Source organism: Pecten maximus, chromosome 16 (assembly GCF_902652985.1).
Source record: "Pecten maximus chromosome 16, xPecMax1.1, whole genome shotgun sequence".
NCBI classification, from domain to species: Eukaryota; Metazoa; Mollusca; class Bivalvia; order Pectinida; family Pectinidae; genus Pecten; species Pecten maximus.
The window spans coordinates 14,909,951-14,936,852 of NC_047030.1; the positions used below are offsets into that span (position 1 = coordinate 14,909,951).

At 36.7% G+C, this 26,902-nt stretch overlaps 1 protein-coding gene across 1 annotated transcript; it reads left to right on the forward strand.

Moving 5' to 3' along the window:
• Positions 1–6,211: 6,211 nt before the first annotated feature.
• On the forward strand, positions 6,212–26,395 carry LOC117344657 (soluble guanylate cyclase gcy-33-like). The gene is made up of 8 exons (XM_033907484.1): positions 6,212–6,356; positions 12,835–12,981; positions 13,384–13,778; positions 15,136–15,267; positions 23,976–24,087; positions 24,340–24,438; positions 24,775–24,866; positions 25,333–26,395. Exons 1-8 carry the CDS (start codon positions 6,212–6,214, stop codon positions 26,326–26,328), a joined length of 2,118 nt encoding a protein of 705 aa, XP_033763375.1. The 3' UTR covers positions 26,329–26,395.
• Positions 26,396–26,902: the final 507 nt, after the last annotated feature.

The window sequence follows — 26,902 nt, forward strand, 5'->3', positions numbered from 1 at the left end:
CTGTACATCTGTGTCTATATCATCCTGACTATTGGTATACTGAAATCTGTGTCATATCATCCTGACTATTGGTATACTGTACATCTGTGTCTATATCATCCTGACTATTGGTATACTGTACATCAGGTGTCCTATATCATCCTGACTATTGGTATACTGTTCATCTGTGTCTATATCATCCTGACTATTGGTATACTGTACATCTGTGTCTATATCATCCTGACTATTGGTATACTGTACATCTGTGTCTATATCATCCTGACTATTGGTATACTGTACATCTGTGTCTATATCATCCTGACTATTGGTATACTGTACATCTGTGTCTATATCATCCTGACTATTGGTATACTGTACATCTGTGTCTATATCATCCTGACTATTGTATACTGTAACATCTGTGTCCATATCATCCTGACTATTGGTATACTGTACATCTGTCCCCATATCATCCTGACTATTGGGTATACTGTACATCTGTGTCTATATCACTCCTGACTATTGGTATACATGTACATCTGTGTCTATATCATCCTGACTATTGGTATACTGTACATCTGTGACCATATCATCCTGACTATTGGTATACTGTACATCTGTCCCCATATCATCCTGACTATTGGTATACTGTACATCTGTAACCATATCATCCTGACTATTGGTATACTGTACATATCTGCCCATATCATCCTGACTATTGGTATACTGTACATCTGTGTCCATATCATCCTGACTATTGGTATACAGTCCATCTGTGTCTATATCATCCTGACTATTGGTATACAGTCCATCTGTGTCTATATCATCCTGACTATTGGTATACTGTTCATCTGTGTCTATATCATCCTGACTATTGGTATACAGTCCATCTGTCTCTATATCATCCTGACTATTGGTATACTGTACATCTGTGTCTATATCATCCTGACTATTGGTATACTGTACATCTGTGTCTATATCATCCTGACTATTGGTATACTGTACATCTGTGTCCATATCATCCTGACTATTGGTATACTGTACATCTGTCCCCATATCATCCTGACTATTGGTATACTGTACATCTGTGTCCATATCATCCTGACTATTGGTATACTGTACATCTGTGTCCATATCACCCTGCCTATTGGTATACTGTACATCTGTGTCCATATCATCCTGACTATTGGTATACTGTACATCTGTCCCCATATCATCCTGACTATTGGTATACTGTTCATCTGTGTCTATATCATCATGACTATTGGTATACTGTACATCTGTCCCCATATCATCCTGACTATTGGTATACTGTACATCTGTGTCCATATCATCCTGACTATTGGTATACTGTTCATCTGTGTCTATATCATCATGACTATTGGTATACTGTACATCTGTCCCCATATCATCCTGACTATTGGTATACTGTACATCTGTGTCTATATCATCCTGACTATTGGTATACAGTACATCTGTCCCCATATCATCCTGACTATTGGTATACTGTACATCTGTGTCTATATCATCCTGACTATTGGTATACTGTACATCTGTGTCTATATCATCCTGACTGTTGGTATACTGTACATCTGTGTCTATATCATCCTGACTACTGGTATACTGTACATCTGTGTCTATATCATCCTGACTATTGGTATACTGTACATCTGTGTCTATATCATCCTGACTATTGGTATACTGTACATCTGTGTCTATATCACCCTGACTATTGGTATACTGTTCATCTGTGTCTATATCATCCTGACTATTGGTATACTGTACATCTGTGTCCATATCATCCTGACTATTGGTATACAGTACATCTGTGTCTATATCATCCTGACTATTGGTATACAGTACATCTGTGTCTATATCATCCTGACTATTGGTATACTGTACATCTGTGTCTATATCACCCTGACTATTGGTATTCTGTACATATCTGCCCATATCATCCTGACTATTGGTATACTGTACATCTGTCCCCATATCATCCTGACTATTGGTATACTGTACATCTGTCCCCATATCATCCTGACTACTGGTATACAGTCCATCTGTGTCTATATCATCCTGACTATTGGTATACAGTACATCTGTGTCTATATCACCCTGACTATTGGTATACTGTACATCTGTCCCCATATCATCCTGACTATTGGTATACTGTACATCTGTCCCCATATCATCCTGACTACTGGTATACAGTCCATCTGTGTCTATATCATCCTGACTATTGGTATACAGTACATCTGTGTCTATATCATCCTGACTATTGGTATACAGTACATCTGTGTCTATATCATCCTGACTATTGGTATACTGTACATCTGTGTCTATATCACCCTGACTATTGGTATACTGTACATCTGTGTCTATATCATCCTGACTATAGGTATACTGTACATCTGTCCCCATATCATCCTGACTATTGGTATACAGTACATCTGTGTCTATATCATCCTGACTATTGGTATACAGTACATCTGTGTCTATATCATCCTGACTATTGGTATACAGTCCATCTGTGTCTATATCATCCTGACTATTGGTATACTGTACATCTGTGTCTATATCATCCTGACTATTGGTATACTGTACATCTGTCCCCATATCATCCTGACTACTGGTATACAGTCCATCTGTGTCTATATCATCCTGACTATTGGTATACAGTACATCTGTGTCTATATCACCCTGACTATTGGTATACAGTCCATCTGTCTCTATATCATCCTGACTATTGGTATACTGTACATCTGTCCCCATATCATCCTGACTATTGGTATACTGTACATCTGTCCCCATATCATCCTGACTACTGGTATACAGTCCATCTGTGTCTATATCATCCTGACTATTGGTATACAGTACATCTGTGTCTATATCATCCTGACTATTGGTATACTGTACATCTGTGTCTATATCATCCTGACTATTGGTATACTGTACATCTGTGTCTATATCATCCTGACTATAGGTATACTGTACATCTGTGACCATATCATCCTGACTATTGGTATACTGTACATCTGTGTCTATATCATCCTGACTATTGGTATACAGTCCATCTGTGACCATATCATCCTGACTATTGGTATACTGTACATCTGTGTCCATATCATCCTGACTATTGGTATACAGTACATTTTTGTTCATATCATCCTGACTATTGGTATTCTGTACATATCTGCCCATATCATCCTGACTATTGGTATACTGTACATATGTGACCATATCATCCTAACTATTAGTATGCTGTACACCTGTGTCCATATCATCTTGACCAGGTAGCTCAATTGGTAGAGCATCCGGCTAGTATTCGGAGGGTCTCGGGTTCGAACCCCAGTCTGGCGAACACATTTTCTCCTCTCCTGTTACACATAGATTTTCCCAGTGGGGTCGACAGTAACATATTTGACGAAATAAAGGGCCAGTTTGGTGGACATGATAAATCAACGTTTGAAAGTAAATTGATCGCGTTTTTCAAAAACGAGGAGAATACATTAATAAGTATAAGACGGAGTCTGTATGATGTCGCGAAACATAGCAGTGATACGTTCCCTGATGATGTTCTTTCTAAGCGTGTTACCAGATCCGAGAGTTCTGGCCAATGCGGATGCAAAAAAATATGCAAGTGACATCTACAACTTATTTGAATATATACAAGGAAACATTAGTGACACGGTCTTACAAAAAAAAGTGTCTTGAGTAGACACAGTCCTGCGGAGTTGTTCTACTAGCGTCAAAATTGGGATGGACACATCGATAAATGTCAGTAGTATTGGTAGCCCTAAACCTTCCGATAGTCAAAATTCAAACAGAAATATTTCCAGAGTAGATGATCCAAGTCGAGCTTCGATCAGCCCGAGCGATAACATATTGAACACAATAAAATACGGAAACCGACATGGTGTTGATGACCCCAATTGTATTATTGTTACAAATATGATGAAATTAAAACAGATAATGCAAGACAACAACGACAATATTGTGAACCGGTTGAATAGTATAGAAAAGTCCGTGACCTCTGACCTTAAAACCATGAAACGGATTCTCGAAGAGAAAAACATTGAAATTGGACAGTTAAAAACACAACGCGAACAACTAAAAGAAATGAGTGATCACACCGAATCTACCGTGAGAGAAAATGTCCACGATAAGCAAAATATTGACAACCGTGTTGAAACATTAACCTTGGAGAAGTCACGAAACAACGTTTCGAATGATTTCGATTTTGAAACTTTACCGGGAGAGGCAATTCGGGATCGAGATGATCATTCTAGTGCCGTTCACAATAGCCCGCAACAAATCGCAGTTATATCAGGGAACCGCGATACAACTGAATCCCCTAATGATTTCGAAACATCTTTAACAGAGCTTCGACATCGCAACGAACATAACCAAGAAAACACACTAGGTGACTTATCTGTAAGCGAACAAAGCACTGGGCAGTATTTTATATCTGACAGCCAGAAACAAAAGGGCGAGCAACATGGCATTAAGGACAACATGCCATTGGATGAATGGGCAACAGTCGTAAAGCGAAGACCTAAAAGGATTGATTACGGTAATATGTTCCCTGATCAAGGAAACCCACATCAAGATAGACTGCAAACTCTTCGAATTTGAATTCTGAAAGACACAAGACTTATGGAGAGGAAAGGAACCTACAAGGCAAATATAATGGATATGATTACGACAAACATAGGGTTGTTCCGAAAACTAGTTCATTTACGGGTATAATTCGACGTCGAGTAACTCGTTTAGTTCTTGCAAACATTACAGCGGATAGGCCGTTTGAGGTGGTCGAGCAAGGGATTCGAGAGCACTGCAGCGCAAATGGAGTAACAGTAACCTTTGTAAAGTTGTTAAAGATAAAGGAAGCAACCATATTTCGTCTACCAGCGTTTACAGTTAAAGTGAATGTCGCAGCAAGAGATACATCAGTGGTTTAAGATCCTTATGTTTGGCCCGATTGAGTTACTTGTCGAGAATGGATTTCCCGTGGAACTAATGAAAACGGAGGATATACTCAATGATGCTTATTAGTAAATATACAACGTATTCTGTCATCATACTTGTATTATCTCAAATAATGATAAACTTGAGTACATGGAATGTAAGAGATGTGATGTATGGAACATCATACTTAACGAATCACTTAAAAAGTTCAGACATATGTGTGATTTGTGAGCACTGGCTTAATGAAGAAAAATTTGACTTTTTGAAACACATCGATACAGACTTTAAGGCTGTCGGGAACATTAAACGTGGTAATATATCTTTACGCGGTTCTGGAGGAACAGCAATATTGACGAGGACCTCAAAATTTAACTCGGTACGTCAACTAAATACTGATAACATGGAAAATGTTACAGCTATTTGCTTAAGCAGCCAAACAACTGAAAATGTGTTTGTGATTGGAGCGCTGCTCCCGTCTAGCAATAGAACCGACAAACAATATTGTAACAGTTTGTATGAACTCTTTGCATTATATGACCAATGTTATGTACAAGGAACAACACTCATATGTGGGGATCTAAACACGGACACATCATTTGTCAACCAAAGGGCTAGTGCACTGCTTCAACATTTAACTGACAGGAATTTGGTTAATGTTGCGAATCTTCCTGTTCGGACAGGTCCTTCATATACATGGACAAACAAAAACCGCACTTCGAAAACCTTGATTGATTATATCGCTATTCCGTCGTACATATCAAGTTTTATCAAATCATGTGAAATTGACGGTACATGCTCATATACAATTTCCGACCATCTTCCCGTACTTCCTATGATTGAGGAGTCAGCCTTTCCGATAAAAAGAAAAACAAAACGCGGAAGGATATCCTAAATGGCAAAAAGCGTCGATAATACAATTAAGTCTTTATTCTGAAGAACTCGAACAGTTGTTACCAAAATTAAACTCGTTAGACGACTATAACTTTAAATGTCCCCCGGCATTTATAGACAGCTACGTTGAAAATATTATACGTGCGATGACAGCGGCATCTGCCGAGAACATTCCTATCGGAACATTTAAAACTCATTTAAATCCGTACTGGACAAAACATCAATTAAATCATCATCATTTAATTATGCGTCAAGCCAGAAGAGAATGGAAAGCCGATGGGAAGCCAAGGGCAGAATCCGACGCAACTACATACAAAACATACAAGGACATGAAACGAGAATTTCGTAAACAAAAACGATATTCCGAAAAGAAATGGGGGGAAAAAAAGAGGATGAAATAGTGAAATCCGCTGAGGTCGACATCCAGGATTTCTACAGGACAGTACGGAAACAACGCGGAAAGACGCCAAATGACAACCCTCTCATATACAGGGATAAGGTGGCAACCGATGATCGGAGTAAGTGTGAACTGTGGGCTCTATACTACGGCGATCTATTATCGCCGGTCCGGATGACTTGTTTGATGAAAACTTTAAAGCTGAAATGGATGAGAGAATTCGAGAGTATCTCCTATTACCATCGTCGCGAACTGAAAATACGCTTGAAAACGAAATAACAGAAAACGAACTAAAAAACCAAATAAGAAAATTAAAATTTAGTAAATCCCCCGGACATGATTGTATATGTAATGAGCATTTGAAATATGGTGGACAAACTCTCACAAAATCATTATGCGTTCTTTTCAATTTCATTTTGTCTACAGAATACGTCCCACAGTCATATAAGAAAGGAACTGTCATACCGATTTTCAAAGTAGGGAATACAAATCCTTCCGACCCGGCAAGCTTTAGAGGAATTACACTGACATCGTCAATTGGTAAACTTTTTGAAAAAGTTCTGCTGGAAAGAATGGAACAATGGATTATACAGAAAAAGATCAATTTCCCACACCCCCTACAATTTGGCTTCAGAAAGGACATGGGCTCGATTCCTGCAATATTCACGTTAAAAGAATATAAGACTCTTTCATATGTGTATATGTAGGATAGGGATATTCCACCCGAGGGGTCACAAAATGTGGTGAAACCCGAGGCTTGCCGAGGGTTTTACCACATTTGTGATCCCGAGGGTGGAATATCCCTATCCTACATACACACATAATGAAAGAGTCTTTTTCTCTCATATCATTACCGAATTTCTGGCGAAAGTGTCCCTCAGGCATCCATTTTCTTCAATTTTTTAATTTCTTTATTTGACGTTTTTACTAAATATACTTGTGATATTCTGAAAGATCATACCCTATTTTGCCAAACTATGTTTGAACACAAATTTCATTCATTTTGTGGTTAAGTGATGAACGAATGAACTATTCGCCGATAAAAATTACCGTAACTTGACCGACTTTTACGTGGCCGTGATCAAATTGTCAACATCCGAGAAAAAGAAGTTCTATCAACAATACTGAAAGCCAACGCTGAAATGAGTTTTCCAACTTCACATATACATGTAATTTGATTTGCACCTCGACATATTTAATCATTTCACAGAACACACTGTACTTTTAAATGTCAAGTCAATTTTTTTTTTATAAAATACTACGTCACTGCATGACGTCACGACTGTCATTGGAATTCCATTCATAGTTCAAGGATATTGAGAGTGATGTCGATCTCGATCGCCATGATGCGGCGATGTTTCGTGGCTGGTAATTTTAAATTCACTGTGATTTTGGCAACTTCGTGTGTGAACCAGCGAACAGTGACTCTATACGAGTATTCGATCTTTTCTGTGACATAGGATTATATGTGTTTAACCGGTTGTCTTGATGGAATGACGAAGGTAGGTCAGTCGATAGGCTAACGATGATCATATTGAGAGGCTAGGATGGCAGTTAGTTTTCATGGTTACTCTACACAAATATAGACTCTGAGTTACAATTAAAATAAATATTTTTATATGAACATCGAGGGGTGTCATTTTTACCGAATGTTCGTTCATTTAAGAGCCAATTCCCAACTTCCAAATACACAGGTTACTGAGTAGGCCTAACAGTTACTGACAGTACAGTACAGTAGAGTAAACAAATTCCAGGGCCCCCTGCTGACCCAAACGGAACCATTTCATAGGTTGTGACGTTTGACATTTTCTTCTTTATATTTTTTTATGTATGGCTTTTATTTTACTTCCTGTCATTGCCAGGTGATTGTGTGTGTTTACATGTTTTTAATGACAAATGACAAATCTGTCGGGTACTGTAGGCAAGTCTGTATTGTACTGTAACTGTTACAACAGGCCTGTAGGCGTAGTCTAACTGTTTGTTACAGTAACGGAGTTATATGTTCGCTCAGATGAAATGTCTAATCGTTTAACCATGTAGCCCTATTGATTTACTGCTGATATGATATATATTTATCTAAGAATGTATGTATTTTTATAGTTAAGTCCAACGTTTCAAAACCGACACCGACGAAAAGGACTGTCGGATGTGAACACAAGCAGACGACGTTGTGAGAGTTGTCCCCCTTGAACGCAGATTAATCCGCGCGCGTGAAATGCTATGTAAGATAGATTTATCTTACATAGCTATCTTACATGGGCAAACTCTATCCAACATGGCGAGATATGAGAGAAACTGTCATTCTTTACTAAAAGGAAATCCCCACTCTATATCGCCTTCCTTGATAATGAAAAGGCGTTCGACAGGATATGGCTAAATGTGGAATTAACATCGTAGACAGGCATATCCCTGGTCTTTTGTTGGCTGATGATACTTGCTTGATATCATCTTCCAAATCCGGCCTACAAGACTTATTGGAAGTGTCAAGGACGTATACCTTCAAATGGCAATTGGAATATAACGCCGAGAAAAGTGCGGTAGTCGTGTTCAATCAAAGAAATCAGCAAGAAGGTATGGAATTGTACATGGGTGGGAGCAAAATCAAAGCAAAAGAAAGTGTGATTTACGCAGGAACTATTATCTCAAATATGTATCCTCTAAATAAGTTAATAGAAAGGGCATGCGGAAAATTATGAGTCTTTCCACTTGCTGCGGGATATCGGTCTCCGGTTTGGGGACATTAATCCGATAGCGTCTGCCACTATTTTGAAACGCGTGATTGTACCAACTGGAATGTACGCGTATGAGATGTGGGAAGAGACACGAGGCATTTGTTTGTTTTTGTTTAACGTCCTATTAACAGCCAGGGTCATTTAAGGACGTGCCAGGTTTTGGAGGTGGAGGAAAGCCGGAGTACCCGGAGAAAAACCACCGGCCTACAGTCAGTACCTGGCAACTGCCCCACGTAGGTTTCGAACTCGCAACCCAGAGGTGGAGGGCTAGTGGTAAAGTGTCGGGACACCTTAACCACTCGGCCACCGCGGCCCCTTAGACACGAGGCACACATCTGGACAAACTTGAAATAACGCAACGGAAATGCTGTCGCATTTTGCAAGGGTTTGATAAAAACTCACCGTCTGAAAGCACTTCAGAAACTCTTGGAATATGTAGAATGATGCATATATAGATAGACATAGATTATTGTTTTTTGGAAGACTTTGTTTAACAGATACATCAAAAATATTTTTAGTGAGAAATACTATTCAAGATACTGCGGAACGAGACTGGAAAGAGCGTATAATGCGGCGGACAGATCTGAATCGGTTCCTAAATATACACGTACGAATCTCTCCACATAAACTTTGGCTGTTGAGCTTAGTGTTACCCAACATGGTCCTAGAATTTGGATTTCTAATTAAACTCGGAGCACTACCCATTACCAGTTGTGTGTGCGACTCTTGTAAAGAACACGTTAGTGACATTGTGAAGCACATAATAATAGACTGTCGAGTTTATTTGATGTAAGAGACGCTATACAAACATTAATAGTAAATCTTCTTCCGGTTGTACAATATCTTGAATGACGATGATAGACTTACAGATTTTCTACTTGGAGGAGAAACTATGGCATTGACAGTGAGTCCTGAACATTGGAAACTACTCATGATGGAGTCTGCGAAAACGTTTTACAAAATGAAACCAGCACTAACGTATTGGTTACACCGACTGTAGTGGTGTATCTATATTGGAACTGTGTGAATATATATATATATATATAAAGTCAAGCAATAGTTCAATAATCGATAATAACATTTGAACATGACGAGGAAATGTTATGAATTAAAGAAAAAAAAAGTAATGTTAATATCAATAATATATCAATCAAAGACACCTAAATGTCATATATATTTCAATATTGTATTATTTTTCATAATCTTCACTTGTTGGAGGAAATAAAGATATCCAATTCAATTCAATTCAATTCAATTCATGAGTCTCCTTCATCGTCCTTATAATGACATTAGCTGTTGCGAGGAAGAATATAAACCCCAAATACATTAGTTGATGAAATGTTTGAGATTTGTATCATTTAACGTCCCACAAACGCAAATATCATTTAAAGCCGTTACTTTCATTAATGAGCAAGCTTCTGTGCAATTGCATGTTGTCATTTCACTGCCACGTCGCTGACACATGTGATTATATCTGTCCTAGTCCATCAATGGGACAACTTAAGGACAGCTTCATGTTGTCATTTCACTGCCCCGTCGCTGACACATGTGATTATATCCGTCCCAGTCTATCATATCAACACCGGAATGACCCAGTTGTGTTTCTTTGTGTATCACTTTCAGCGCTGAGAGCCAAACAGGAAGCAGCCATTGCCGTTGTTATGACATCAAACAGCACAAGGTTTCGAGAGATGCAGATTGTTGCAGACTATGGACGTTTTGGTCGATATCATGATTTAATTTGAAATGATTCCATTACCTAACGCGATATGAAGTCAGACGTGTTTGATGTTTTTTGACATGCCTAGTAGTTTCGTTGTCACTGCTCTCACTCTCATTTGTGATTGTGACTTAATATGCAGTAACAGTAAACACGCATCACATTTCATTAAACTGTCCAGTAATGCACTTAAAGTTCTCCTTTTATTGATTGACCACTGTCTCAATCGTTATTTTAACAAACCTATAACGACAGAACTAAGAGTTGTACAAAAGACAAGCAAGATGGTACCAATAAAATTGGGAGTTGCATTCTGTACAGCTGTTTGTCATTATATGTCTGGTCAGAGATGCTAACTACATCATACAGGTGTTTTGTCCGTATATGTCTGGTCAGAGATGCTAACTATATCATACAACTGTTTCGTCCTACTAGGTCTGGTCAGAGATGCTTACTACATCATACATTTGTTGCGTCCGTATATGTCTTGTCAGAGATGCTAACTACATCATACAGGTGTTTTGTCCGTATATGTCTGGTCAGAGATGCTAACTATATCATACAACTGTTTCGTCCTACTAGGTCTGGTCAGAGATGCTTACTACATCATACATTTGTTGCGTCCGTATATGTCTTGTCAGAGATGCTAAATACATCATACAGTTGTTTCGTCCTAACATGTCTTGTCAGAGATGTTTACTACATCATACAGTTGTTTTGTCCTAACATGTCTGGTCAGAGATGCTTACTACATCATACAGCTGTTTCTTCCTACTAGGTCTGGTCAGAGATGCTTACTACATCATACATTTGTTGCGTCCGTATATGTCTTGTCAGAGATGCTAAATACATCATACAGCTGTTTCGTCCTTATGTGTCTGGTCAGATAAATTTAAGACCTAAAGTGCTGATACTAAGAAGGTGACGGCAAACTCAAAGTAGGTCGAACGAAAGGTCAAAATGAGAGGTGAAATAGCCCCATAGTTCAATAGATTTTTTTAAAATTTGCTTTGTCTAATTTGGCTGTGCTGTTACATTAACACGTTTCCATACTACTGTACCATACTGTAAACATGTTTTCTGCTCGCAAATTGATAGCAGAATGATAGGTCTATGCATGCATAATCAAAGTACAGGGGAACACAAACCTATCGACATCTCATTTAATGATATCTTAACGAAGCAACAGTTTGTACTTCCACGTTCCACTCATCCTCACCGTTAATCATTATACGAGCTACGTTGCCTCGTACATGGACAAACTCCCGGGAAAATAAACGGAGCCGATCGCTTTCATCCCTCTTTGTAGCACACTTCGATCTGGGAGAGATATCTTTGAATGCTCTACTGATGACACGATACTGGAACATAGATAAATAATCAACGTAAGTGGTTTGTCATACAGACTGGGTTGCGCGCTGGATTAGTCTTAGGGATTAGTTTAGAGTCGTGAACGTTAATGATTGCCGAATGATATGATGAAATATGATACCATGATTTTCATACGTTTGTTTTGGGATTCACAGAGGAGAACACGACTAATGAATACAAATGGTTGTCAATTATAGTTGTGATGGAGAATTCAACAAAACAATATTGAATTGAAAAAAAAAGTTTTATAGTCCCAACACTCGAGAAGAGGAATGCCATGGTACTCGATCTGCTTTTCAACGTAAACAATAACAACAACAAATGGATATAAGCAAGTGAAACGTGTATGGATAATGAAGGAACGTTAATCAATTTTCAGCATGTTCATCAACATATTATTATATCAATAGCTGTTTTATATCGGGAGAAATACTAGAAACAATGTGATAATACAACTGTAGAAAGTGATATCATCATGTCATCTGTCAAAAGCAACAAAGTTCATCCGGCACAGTCTGTCCAAAGCTTCTCGGCATATTTTGATCCCGAGAAAGGTGATTCGCCCGTCGAGGCTAGTATGAACATCTCCAGAACACGGATACCGCGGATCTACATCGTTTCGTTAGTGGCGTTCTTGTTCATCGCCGCCGTTTTGATAGTCGATATCTACATAGATTTAGCTGAGATATACATTTTTGAGGAAATGAGGGTTAAATTTGATTTATGTTATAAGCAAATATTTAATGTATTGAATATATTTAAATTTGAACTTGCAGCTTCCCTGATGGAACGGTTCAATGCCGTCCTACAAAATGATTCGTTTTCGTGCGATGTCTATGAAAAATATCTCACATCGTTCATCAGTAATAACGATTTATGCAGCTCGCCACTTGGTTACATTCGTGATTTATGTGATATCTTCAGTATGTGTCCAGCCACAAATACCACGTGCGATGCATGTGACATGATGATATATTTACAAAACACAGAGAAAACTATCGTAAGTACAACGAAAAGAGATATCAACGATTTGTCCATATCAAAATATGGCTTGCTTCATCAGATTGGCGCATTATTTGAAAGTGAAACTGTTTTGTTACTCGATACTTTTTATTGTGTAGAAAAACATTGTAATACTAATTTATCAGAGGCATTAAGGTATTATCATACTTCAAAACAATATGTGTTTGCAAACCTTCCGATAATGCGACCGTCATTCCCTAACTGGGATTCCTTTCAAGTTGGAAATGTTTCCATTTCATCTCGATGTACAGACCAAAGTAGATCGGTATCTTCACTTTTGTGTTATGTTTACAATTTGTTAGGTTTATGTGGACAAATAGAACAGGATATTGTGGCTCTTAAATCTGCATTTATCGCGGAAATAGACACCGATGAAACCTTCGATATCGTTCGTGTCGTAATCCGATCTCTATTGTGCATCTTTATATCCGCAACGATTTTCCTTATTCTGCGACAATCTAGAGCTGTCAACAGCAAGTTTTACCAGTTTGCCGTTCAATTAAGGAAAAAAACAAGAGAACTGGAAGAGAAGAAGAAAGTTACTGAAGAACTACTCTATCAAATGATTCCAAAGTCCATAGCACATCAACTTCAAAACAAGGAGAAAATATCTGCAGAGTTTTTTGAAGCTGTGACGATATTCTTTAGTGATATTGTCGGATTTACCTCGATATCAGCCCGATGTTCCCCGATGCAGGTTTGAACTTTCATTTTGATGCAATTTATATTTCCAAAAGTATGTGCGTTGATTGCATACCAAAATAGATCATTATAACGCCATAATCCTCAGAAATGTTTTGGTTCATCGGCGAATTGGCGATCATATATTGATCTATATAAGATCAGAATAACGTTAGTTACAACAGTATTTATTACATTTTTACCAGTGAAATATCAAAAATTATTCATTCTATAAAAGTGATATTTGCGCACTTGTGAAAAATATCAAAATATTAGCCCCACTCGTGAAATATATTTGGTATTACTGAAGACTTCAGATATCCTCTATTTATTATAACAGGAAAACTATACTATATTCACGGCAAGCAAAGTTGTGATTTATTCAAGAAGCAATGCTGATCCAGTACTATATAATTGAATTAGAAAAAATATATTTATTTTAATATATACTATATGTTTATAAGATATCTTATTTAAAGTTTATAGGATATATCATATGCTTATCTTATTTAATCTTTATAGAATATCTTACATTCTTTGAAATATCTCTTGTACTTTATAGATTTCTTATTTCTAAAGATATGTTTTACATAATCTATAGGATAACTTATAAAAAGGTATATACGATATCTTATGAAGTACATAATATATCTTATTAAGTGACCTCATACGGAATATGATAGATTGTATATAATTCAGTTAGTTACTGGATCAAAAATACTCTGTGAATGAATGACAACTTAGCAAGCCATAAATGCTGGTAACCATCAGTAGAATTGGAGATATGCTTTTGGCTGGTCATCCTCATGGGAGATTACTGTCAACGAACATATTTTAGCGGCAATCTTATTTTCGCGTTTTTCATGCTGAAAACATTCCGCTTATCTATAATTGCGCAAATTGTAGTCCTCTACATAATTTTCTTTGGTAAGCATTGCTGGTGCGAGTATTCATCCTTCTGCTAGTCTATTTTAATTAGGTCCAAAGTAAGTAGGTTTAAATTAAACAGGTAGGATAGGGGAACACATATTCCCAAAAGATATCAAGCAGATTCATCTTGGTTTCTTTCCTAGCCATGAATGCAAATCTCCTATACTTCAAAGGGCTTTCATATTAACCATAATCCATCATTTGTAGATATGGTCTTGATCTGCACTCAATATTGAGATGAAAATGGAAATATAAACTTCATATATTATTCTAAATACATTTAACCTTCTTCAGTGACTTTAAAAAAGGATAATGTAAGGGAATTAAAGAGTTATATCCTACTAATAGAACGAATGACATTCTATTTTCTAGAAAGTTGTACAACCTCATGCACATTTTCAGTATAGATTGTAACGCTATATGATTTATACATTGTTTTGAAGGTGGTGGAATTACTAAATAGCTTGTACTCGACGTTTGACATTCGGATAGACACGTATGACGTTTACAAGGTTGAGACGATTGGAGACGCTTATATGGTTGCCAGTGGAGTGCCTGAGAGGAACGGAGAAAGGGTAGGGCGTCTTTGTGAACACTTTATTTTACTCGACGTTTAAATATGTATCATATACATAGGAGTCGATCAAAGTAGAGCAGCCAGTTTATATAAGAAATCCATGGTCATGCGATGAAGTAAAAGCCTCACAAACAAACATGTTTTTAGACTTATTTAACTCTCGCTCCCAGTGAATACAGTTACGATTTTTTTATCCTTATTCAAGCATTTTTTTCATGTTATCATTTTAACAACGAGAACCTTGGCGCTGGTTTTGATATGGATTTTAATTCGGCGAAAATTCCAAATAGCAAAATAAATGTTTACGGCGTTTACATGGCTGGGAAATAGATTATGGCTGATTGTGACCATTTTTGCTAGTTCGCCGCGAGCTTAACATGATGAGTAACGCAACAAAGCATTCCATTTCATCTATTGATAATTATATATTAATGGTGTGTTGTTTTTAGCTAAAAAAGTTGACAATGTCGATCGGACATATCCTGAACAATTTAAATCAAAGACACCACAGACTCTTCAAGATCAGCCGCTTACCTCAATCTTTATTTACAACGTAGCTGGCAATTTACAACTAAGCTGTATGATAAGGGTGGTTCAATTTCCCTAGAGTTAAAACTTCATTTCTAGATAGCAAAGTCGATGCTTTCTCAACCTGCATATACTTGTCCAAGTCGATTTGATAAAAAACTCGACTGTTTTATAGAAAAACAAAATAGCACACATGGTGTCGTAATGAAGATCATGAATGACCGAGGAGAAAGACTGTTGTGGACACCATTATCTTCTTGCGAAATATTGAAACATTCCTTGTGCGATTGTTTTGATATGTTTGAGGCTCATTGATATGTTCCGTTGTTCCCAACCTGGTTAACATTTTGATATTGTGACATTACCCTTCTGGGACACCGGATCTTATTATTGTTTTATATTGTTATATTTCTATCGTTTTATATTGTTATATTTTTTTTCTATATATAGTTATAGTTTTATTGTTTTATATGCGTCCATTTTAAAACATATATTTTGTTGAACATTTTGCCCTCATTGTATGAGTAAGTATTGTGATTTCGTTAATATGTTGATATTTCCTGTTTGTGTTTAATGAAGAGATGAATCCTCAAGCAAAATAACTACACTTTTACCTTCAGGATTATTTCTTATGGATGTTGCGATAAACGAAAAAACAAAATAACATATCAAAGCATATTGAAAATATATCTTTTTCATGAAAATAATGAAAAGCTACATAATTACTACGGATATCCCAAGCAAACTTTCAAAGTTCTTGTCCGGCCGTTGTTCTATATTTCGTCGCATTTACAATTAGACGACAGCCTAATTTAACACGTGTCATATATCGACGTCGTCGCCGAGAGAGGGGGAAGAGGGAGGGATGGGGGTTAGTATTGATTTATGGTCAGTTGGTAGTTCTTCCTAATATAAACGCAAATAAATGCTTATATAGATGGCGTCACATTGAATTAGACTGAAATGCGCGCCCGGGCATCATGTGGTTAAGCATTAAATGGAGACGGATACAAAACATAAGAAAAAACCAAACAATTAAATTGACAAACCAAATAAACAAGGATACTTTATTCTCGGATTTATGTCGCGTATCAACATTTCGATCATAGAAACGGCTATCATCAAAGTCATTAACTAAGTGTTTGTGATATATAGATTTTCTCTCATTTACTACTGTACACGGGATGCACTTAACGCCGTGTACAACAAAACAAGATTAAAGATGATGATTTTTGGTTCGTTTGTTGGGAACATTCTATTACCTGTGTGTGAGGGTCGTATATGGTAAGTTAGTCGATATGAGGTTTATAGACTTGGATGGAGATGTTTTAATTCATTTGCGATACTTGCATACAATATGTTAATAGTTCTAATCCTAGATGCCGTGAGGACAATACAAGCGTCATACAAACCAAACCAGAAATGTGGAATAGGTTTGCTTCTCAACAGGTATTGGACGTCCTTGCGACAGACAGTGATATATGAAAACGGTTGTCAAGGAGACACCAACAGAAGAAAGCATATTTATAAAGGGACGATATCAAAGGAGTACGCGAATAAGATTCCAAATATAGACAACAAGTAAAATTTGATCTCTTCATTGTCCCACTGAGCATTGTGACAATGGAAAAACAGGATTCTGTAAGAAGGGAATATGACATACAGTATCCTCAAAATGCAGTAAATTTTCAATATTGGTTTTCAAAAGAACGTCCAGCACATGTTAGAAGTGACTGAGACTAATAATGCTGATAACGAATTACTTTGCGTATTCTATTCTCTATTTATTTTTCAAAGAAAAGTGCCAAATACCATGCAATCTTTGACAAGTCTATGTTAAATAGCTTTTAAAATAACAGTTTTTTGCTTTTTGTTTTTTGTTTTTTGTTTGGTTTTAGTTTGTTAGTTTTAATTTAGATTTCACGATAACTGCTGTGGCGATTTAAGATATCTGACCGACCCCAATAGGCACTTAGCAATAGCTGTAGTCGGTTTTCTATTAAACATATTTGTCTCATGAGTACCTGTTTACTTATCTAATTATCGCACCTTGTCATTATTGCCATGACTTTCGTTGAAATACCTTTAATGGTATTTAAGCAAATATCCATAATGAATGATCTAAACAGCAGAAGACAAGACTCCAATTACTAATTAAGCAGGATCAATACCTGCATGGTTAAATGTGAATAATTTATCTATAGTAAGAAGATAAAAAAAGGTGCGAATCCAAAATAAAAACTTCATTAAGACAAATAAATGTTTCGCACGAAATCAAACAGTCAACACAATTATCTGGTCTCTATACTTAAAATTGGCTTATCAAACGACCGCGTTGCGTGCTTGGTTTGTAGCTACGTCATAACCACGTTCACGTCCTCAGGTGATAATTAGAACTAATAGTTTGGCTGTTTATCAGAGCGTATTTTGTTGTAATGAAGGATTTGTGACATCGCATTGTAATGATTGATTATACGTTTGTACCTTGCAGAAGGGCAAGTGAGCTTTTCGATGGCATGGTGACCGTCGCATGTCCATCCAGTGTCATATTTTTTTTCTTTAAACGACTTCTCGTCAATAATTATGACGGTTTCATGAATTTATGCCAATAGCATGCTAAGTAAATGTTCATACAAGTGTCGTATACATATTACAGTGCTGTATATTGAAATCTTCAAACCACTTTTGAATATGGTTCAGAGTGGCTAACTGAAGAGCTCGATTACAAGTTTATTATGCCAGTAACATATTAATCGAATTCAACACAACACACACTTAAAACGAAATCCTAATCCTAAATAATTTGATAATAATAAATATATTAACAAATTAACCAAGGTTATAAAATCCAGGTTGTGTCACGTCCTGAATATGAGAGCCAGTCCTTCCCTTTCAAGGGTACTGAGCATAATTATAGGGAACATGTCACTGGATATCGAATTAAAATGACCATGACACATAATGAGTAAGGAAGGGATGTCAAAACGAAAATTGAAGACAACGCGAGAATGATAAGCTAAATAATAGAGTTGTAAATGTGAAGGGCAACACAACTTCATAATATAAACATATTACATATGTCACGATTTCCCGTTGTTTTGGTTGGAAAAGAGCTGTTCACATGCAGATCGATATATACCATATGGACCCCATTTTTCTAAATTAAGAACAACCGGACTCGGGGCGATGCACCTTATAGACCCCAGAGTACAACACACTATGTGTTTTCAATAGTGACTGAGACTAATAATGCTGATATCGAATTACTTTGCGTATTCTATTCTCTATTTATTTTTCAAAGAAAAGTGCCAGATACTATGCAATCTTTGACAAGTCTATGTTAAATAGCTTTTAAAATAAGCTTTTTGTTTTTTGTTTGGTTTTAGTTTGTTAGTTTTAATTTAGATTTCACGATAACTGCTGTGGCGATTTAAGATATCTGACCGACCCCAATAGGCACTTAACAATAGCTGTAGTCGATTTTCTATTAAACATATTTGTCTCATAAGTACCTGTTTAATTATCTAATTATCGCACCTTGTCATTATTACCATGACTTTCGTTGTCTTTAATGGTATTTGAGCAAATATCCATAATGTATGATCTAAACAGCAGAAGACAAGACTCCAATTACTAATTAAGCAGGATCAATACCTGCATGGTTAAATGTGAATAAATTATCTATAGTAAGAAGATAAAAAAAGGTGCGAATCCAAAATAAAAACTTCATTAAGACAAATAAATGTTTCGCACGAAATCAAACAGTCAACACAATTATCTGGTCTCTATACTTAAAATTGGCTTATCAAACGACCGCGTTGCGTGCTTGGTTTGTGGCTACGTCATAACCACGTTCACGTCCTCAGGTGATAATTAGAACTAATAGCTTGGCTGTTTATCAGAGCGTATTTTGTTGTAATGAAGGATTTGTGACATCGCATTGTAACGATTGATTATACGTTTGTACCTTGCAGAAGGGCAAGTGAGCTTTTCGATGACATGGTGACCGTCGCATGTCCATCCAGTGTCATATTTTTTTCTTTAAACGACTTCTCGTCAATAATCAAGACGGTTTCATGAAGTTATGCCAATAGCATGCTAAGTAAAGGGTCATACAAGAGTCGTATACATATGTACAGTGTTGTATATTGAAATCTTCAAACCACTTTTGAATATGGTTCAGAGTGGCTAACTGAAGAGCTCGATTACAAGTTTGTTATGCCAGTAACATATTAATCGAATTCGACACAACACACACTTAAAACGAAATCCTAATCCTAAATCATTTGATAATAACAAATATATTAACAAATTAACCAAGGTTATAAAATCCAGGTTGTGTCACGTCCTGAATATGAGAACCAGTCCTTCCCTTTCAAGGGTACTGAGCATAATTATAGGGAACATGTCACTGGATATCGAATTAAAATGGCCATGACACATAATGCGTAAGGCAGGGATGTCAAAACGAAAATTGAAGACAACGCGAGAATGATAAGCTAAATAATAGAGTTGTAAATGTGAAGGGCAACACAACTTCATAATATAAACATATTACATATGTCACGATTTCCCGTTGTTTTGGTTGGAAAAGAGCTGTTCACATGCAGATCGATATATACCATATGGACCCCATTTTTCTAAATTAAGAACAACCGGACTCGGGCCAATGCACCATATAGACCCCGGAGTACAACGCACTATGTGTTTTCATATTCAATATAATTATAATCCTAGAATAACGGAATATGCTGATATACATTATATATATATATACATTTTGTATATCTCTTAAAAATAAACCATTTGTTGACTAAAAGGCATTTTGGTTGGTCTTTTAAATTGAAAATTATATCTATTCATATACTGTAAACGTATATATTTCAGCGGTAACATTATTTTAGTTTCTGTCAATAGTTTCAATTTATACGACAATTTATACGACAATTTATACGACATTTATTGTACGCCAATTCATCATTTCTTTTTTCATCTTTTCTGTTTGAATTCGGTTATGCGCTAAATTTTGGAATTTGGTTATGCGCTAAAATAAAGCACGTTTACAGTAACTCAATTATCAAATCACTGGAAAAAATGTGCAAATGTAATATAAATACCTTTGATTTCGGCTAATATGGTGTTTTATCAACCTGGTAGAAAATATTGACCTCAAGCTTCGCCCTCGGTAGACCATATTGTCTCATTTAAGTCTTTGATTTATGAATATATCAACTGTAAAATGAGTAATAGTAATTTTTTTTAGTGAATATGAACGTAAACGTCTCTGATGTTCACCTAACAATATCTTAATGAACAATATATATTGGGAAGAACTTTTAAAGTTTAATTTAATTCGCAATCTCTATGTACATTTGTATAATAAGTTAGATGGAATTTTGTACAGCATTACAGATTTTATGGGCCAAATTATTTTGACCAATCGAGGACTTCTGTTTTAGTCGTGACAATAACATGGAAAAAAATAAATGAATGTTAAACCTATCATATATATACCAACAAAAGTTGGATTCGATCCAGTAGATAGTTAGATAGTAAAAAGTCTCATCCAGATCAGTTGTAGGAATTGAGACAAAGATTAATCTATCTTGCAACAAAGACAAAATTTTCTAACAACGTCCAATTCAACGCTAAACAGAGATAGACAGGTACCAGTCTTATATACATGGGATTATCGGTCTTACCCAACCATCTCTCGTGTGGGGTTCGCGTAGGTAGGAAAGGAAATGGTAGATAAAGAGGAAAATTATATAATGGTACAAAATGTAATGGATGTACTGGATTAATTTAACTGTTTTGTCACCATATACATGTAGATGACATACAATCACACATCAATTACCTATTAAACCATACAATATGTAACAACAAGAGTGCCTTTTCATTTCCTCAATCCCTGGCCTGCAATAATATACATTCGATCTAAATCACTAACCTACTACATGAACATAGACGTAAACATTAACAAGCATTCGCCAATATTTTCTCTTCAATGAATCCCCATAAAAGTCGACAGTAGTATTGCGTTCTCAAAAGGAGACAACCACGAACAAACTTCCAAAATCACACTTGCTCACCCACGCATCTCGACCATAGCTGTTACTAGGACGTTAAACGATACAGACAAATGTTGTTGATAAATGTGAAAGTGCAAACACAAATTATCGTTTAAATGTGAGGGTAGGAATTATCACGTACTTCCGCTACCTGTCATTAGTGTAAGGTAATAATTTCTATCTTCCTTGTCACATTTTTGGATAACAGCTCTGAACGCTAGAAACGTTCGATCACTAATCACGGATGAAATAGTGATTACAGTGGAGATATCTTTTCTCTTTTATCTAACGTGTCACACCACACCTCGCCATAAAGACTAATTATCTCTAAATGAATCTTCGATTGGACCTAATGCGTTTCACGTCTCTGTTGCTAGGTGATATATCAGAGTCTAGTGTATTTAGATTATTGAATGTCTGCTCCAACCCCCCACACACTCCACACACACACACACACACCTCCCTCCCCACCCCCAAACCCGCCACACACACTCTTCATTTGTCACGGTTTGATAATAGGAAAAATTATAATGTTCAATTTGTGTTTAAATATTTTAACCTAAATAAAGTATCAATCACCCGAGAAAGTCGAATATAAAAATGAAACTTACAGTATGAAATGAGTAAACCCAGTTTTATCAATATCCATTAACTTAAATTTCCCATAGGAAAGCATTTCAGAACTTAATGATAGACTTAAACTAAGAAGTTTTCATAACGCGTGCCTATGGGCAATTTAATCGTAATGAATTTCCTAAATATAATGATGAAGCCGGGACCAGATCGGGGAGATATACATACTGATGCCCAGTTTCATGGCATATGTTTGAATTTGGAACAAAAGCAAAGGACTAAAAAAGAATACAAAAAAAGAGAGAAGAAAAATCGCATTTGTCTATGCAACGAACTACCCTATTCCTTGCTTGGTAAACCGCACTGTTTCTACAATTGAACGCCCTCCCAAAGCGTAGAAGGTCATGTGTTCTGTTCCGTGACCAAAACGAACGTTGATAAAATTGACACTGTGTTTCCCTTGGTGTTTTGTTTCTTCGTAGTCTCCCAATAGAGGCCACAGCAGAAGATACAGGGTATTTTGTTTCTTCTTTCCCGACTTCACTTTATTCTGAGTTTTATTTCCTTGAGTTAATATCTCCTATGACTCCTGTTCCTGTTTAATCCTGGCTGTACAACCCGGTTAAATACATGTTATGATTGCGGCCATTAAACATTTCCATGTCTTCATCAGCCTTCTTCTCTGGACACCCTGTGTTGTATGTTTTTTTTACCAGCAGTCGACATTTGCTATGGACATATTTGGAACACACCCTTGAATATCGAATCAACTGTGACAAGTAAACGCCAAAAGCTGAGAAAGAACGGGTGTTACTTAGAAATGGAAAATTAAAAATGGAAAATAGAAATATCATAACGCTTATCATACAGCTCAATTGTACGCTGCCTCTGCTGGTTGCGTTGTAAGTTAAGATGGAGGTAAACGGATAATGTGGAAAAGTCTGTAGTGGCATTGATTTCAAGTTAGTTCTCGAGTAAATGTAATCAATAAAATTTTTACTGTTCAAAGACAACACATCATCAGTACGCAGCTAAAAGTAAAATTGAAGGACGTTGTATGGTCTTTGTCACCTGTTCTGATTAGATCTTCGATGAGGCTGGTCTTGTATGAAATTAAAGCAAGTCAGTCAAGAGAGGGGCACGATTTGTTCCCATGGATATGCGAATAGAAACCTGGCAGTTCTTACTTCAAACCTCATCAAGATGATATAAACTAGAAATGCAATCATTCTCACGATACCAACCTCAATATTTTTATATTGGCCAAACCGGATAAACTCAATCCTGCATTGAGCTTCACAGATATATCTTGGGACAAACCCTAGAAACTCCCTGCTTTGAAGAATGATTAACACAATTGCAAGCATCAATATTTGGACAAAAAGAAAAGGCATAAAAAAAATCCTACCACAGATTTCTGTTGTAAGGGCTTTGTATAGCATTGTTTGGGAAATCTGTAAAGCATATGTAACAAAGTAGTATTAATGACGACTGATTGATTGGTGATATGCATTGGAATTTATCATTTTAGCACGCGGAGGAGATCGCCACTATGGCCATAGATCTACTGGCAGCTATCAAACAAGTGAAAGTACCACACACTAACTCTGATCATGTCCAGATCAGGATAGGCTGTCATACTGGTAAGTTTATGGTCCAGTTTTATCAATAGTCCATTACTTTAGGAAAATCCTTAAAATTGCCATAAAAAGCATTAAAGAATGTTCTTCAGAACACTTGGACGAGTCCACTCAAATATAGGATTATGATGACTATCAACTATCTTCTACTGGTTTCACTGTGATACTCGTCCTTTACATGGCCCTGAGAGGAATGGAAATGCAAAAAAGAAACAAAAAACTGTTAAAATAGAACATATGTTTTTTTTTTCAAAGGCGCATGCGTGGCTGGAGTTGTCGGGCTAAAGATGCCTCGTTACTGCCTATTCGGGGATACGGTAAATACAGCATCGAGAATGGAAGCAAACAGCCAACGTAAGTTAATTCAGTTATGTTTCTAGTGATATGGACTATCATAACTTCTCTTAATGATTATGTACTAGCATTTACAAAACAGATTTATTAATGTAATCAAATTTAAGCGCATGACTGCATTTATACATATTAGCGTGGAAAGGAATAGCACATCGGCAATATTTACCAATGGAAACAATATAAAGACACTGAAATAGCGCTATCATAATTTAGGGGAACACTTTCTGTGCGGAAATCGGTTAAATACCATTACCGCTAAAATATGTATGCTTGAAATATATTATGTCACGTTTAACTGGATAAATGTATTAATTCAAATTATTTGTTAATTACCAGCATTAAAGATTCATGTCAGTAAAGATACACGGGACAAGCTTGAGGTCACCGATAGGTACACGTTGGAACACAGAGGTTTGATAGAAATTAAGGTAAACCCCACACTTCGACAGTTGTTATTGTAATGTACATACCACCTGTATCTTTTAACTTCGAGATAGTCTAAGAATAACTTATTTCTATAGAAACAAATATGTAAATACTCAAAATATATAATTAATGAAAATATTCAAATAATGTAGGTAAATCAGATATAAATCAACCCCTGTCTCGGGTTCATCAATATTCGTTAACTTAATTTTCCATTTCCCCTGAAATTCTGTAATGCTTTCCTGTCATATCTTTTTATTAATAATCACTTGATCAAGGATTTTTTTTAGCGAGTAGCATTGATGAAACCGGAATCTGATAGTTTAAAGGGTGTGGAATATGTTCTTAAAAGTAGTCGAACAAAAGCTGACTTTTAAAATCAACTTGACAAATTTGAAACTGGAGGATTTATTAAGTTTTTCGTTAGCATTAGTGATTTTAAACGTTTCATCTGTATACCTTTTGCAGGGAAAAGGGCAGATGGACACTTACTGGCTGACCGGACGAAGAGACATGGCAGAGGCCAATGACAGTATGGTATGCAAATGGCAACCACGTAAGAAAAAGAAGAAAAAGTTAGACAACAACTTGAGCGCTGAACACTCAACAGTGTCTTCAGAATCATCTCGATTGGAAAGTCAAGCAGATGACAACACTATCACGACAGGAAGTGCAGTTTTGTTAAAGGAAAATCAGAATGAAATGAAACCAGATTCGATCGAGAAAGAACAACCGATTGACGAAAGAAATGAAGCAGCAGACGACATGACTCAGGAAGAAAGTAAACAGGTCGGTGATAGTTGTAAATTAGAATCGAATGAGGGCAAATTACCTGTAATGAGTGACTTTGAGGGCAAATTACCTGTGATGAGTGACGTTGAGGGCAAATTACCTGTGATGAGTGACGTTGAGGGCAAATTACCTGTGATGAGTGACGTTGAGGGCAAATTACCTGTAATGAGTGACGTTCAGATTCAAGTGACTGAAGCATCGTCTGACGGTGTTCCAGATACACAAAGTTACCATAGTGACACGGAATCACGTCACTCTTCACCAACATCTGACAAAAGTTTTGAGCATTCGTCCGAAACCCATGAAGAAACATCGACAGATATCACAAATAAGTCAGCAGACGACAAAGCCACAGACAGCATAACGCTTAAAATGTCTCCGTCAAAACAAATGAACTGTTCATCGCCGGTTCGTTCCGAGTTACCGTTAAAAACTATATACGAAGATCAGCGTAGTGTTGAACCTTACACCTACACAAATGGTAGCATGGCTGAGGGCCACAAATCAAACACCAATGGTAGCATGTCTGAGGGCCACAATTCAAACATAAATGGTAGTATGGCTGAGAGCCACAAATCAAACATAAATGGTAGCATGTCTGAGGGCCACAATTCAAACATAAATGGTAGTATGGCTGAGAGCCACAAATCAAACATCACAAAGGATGAATAGAAAACAATGTTTGAAACGAAAAATAAACAGACTAAAACAAACTCTGTCCTATGTATGAACAAAATCAGAAGAGCAAATAATGACATGATAAAATGTTGCTCATGGTAATTTGGTTTGAGTTTTATTTTTTATTCTCCGCCTTTGCATGTAAAGTGGGTATTGGTCATGAGTATTGTGTTTCGGGAGGTTTCTTTTTTCTCCAAATCTGCATGTAAAGCGGGGTATTCCTCGTGGTAATTGTGGTTTTGGGGGTGGGGGTAGGGGTAGTGGAATTCTTTCTCCAAATCCATATGAAAGGGGGTTTTCCTCATGGTAATTTGGTTTCGGTGAGGGGGCGGGGGCAGTTGTATTCTTTCGCCAAATCTGCATGAAAATATGGTATTGCTCAGGGTAATTGCGGATTGGTAGGTTCATTCTTTCTTCGAATCTGCAAGAAAAGAGGTTATTGATGATGGTAGCTGGGTTTTAGGGGGTTGATTCTTTCTCCAAATTTGCATGTAAATGTAGTTTTCCTCATGGTACTTGGGTTTCGGGGGGAAAGGGTATTCTTTCTCCAAATCTGCATGAAAATGGG

What these genes read in the sequence shown, in the direction of transcription:
- LOC117344657 (XM_033907484.1), top strand. Translation starts at nt 6,212, where the DNA reads ATGGGGGGAAAAAAAGAGGATGAAATAGTGAAATCCGCTGAGGTCGAC. An exon ending in CCCGATGTTCCCCGATGCAG is followed by an intron (nt 13,779 to 15,135) that starts GTTTGAACTTTC and finishes ATTGTTTTGAAG; the next exon opens with GTGGTGGAATTACTAAATAG. An exon ending in GAGGTTTGATAGAAATTAAG is followed by an intron (nt 24,867 to 25,332) that starts GTAAACCCCACA and finishes TACCTTTTGCAG; the next exon opens with GGAAAAGGGCAGATGGACAC.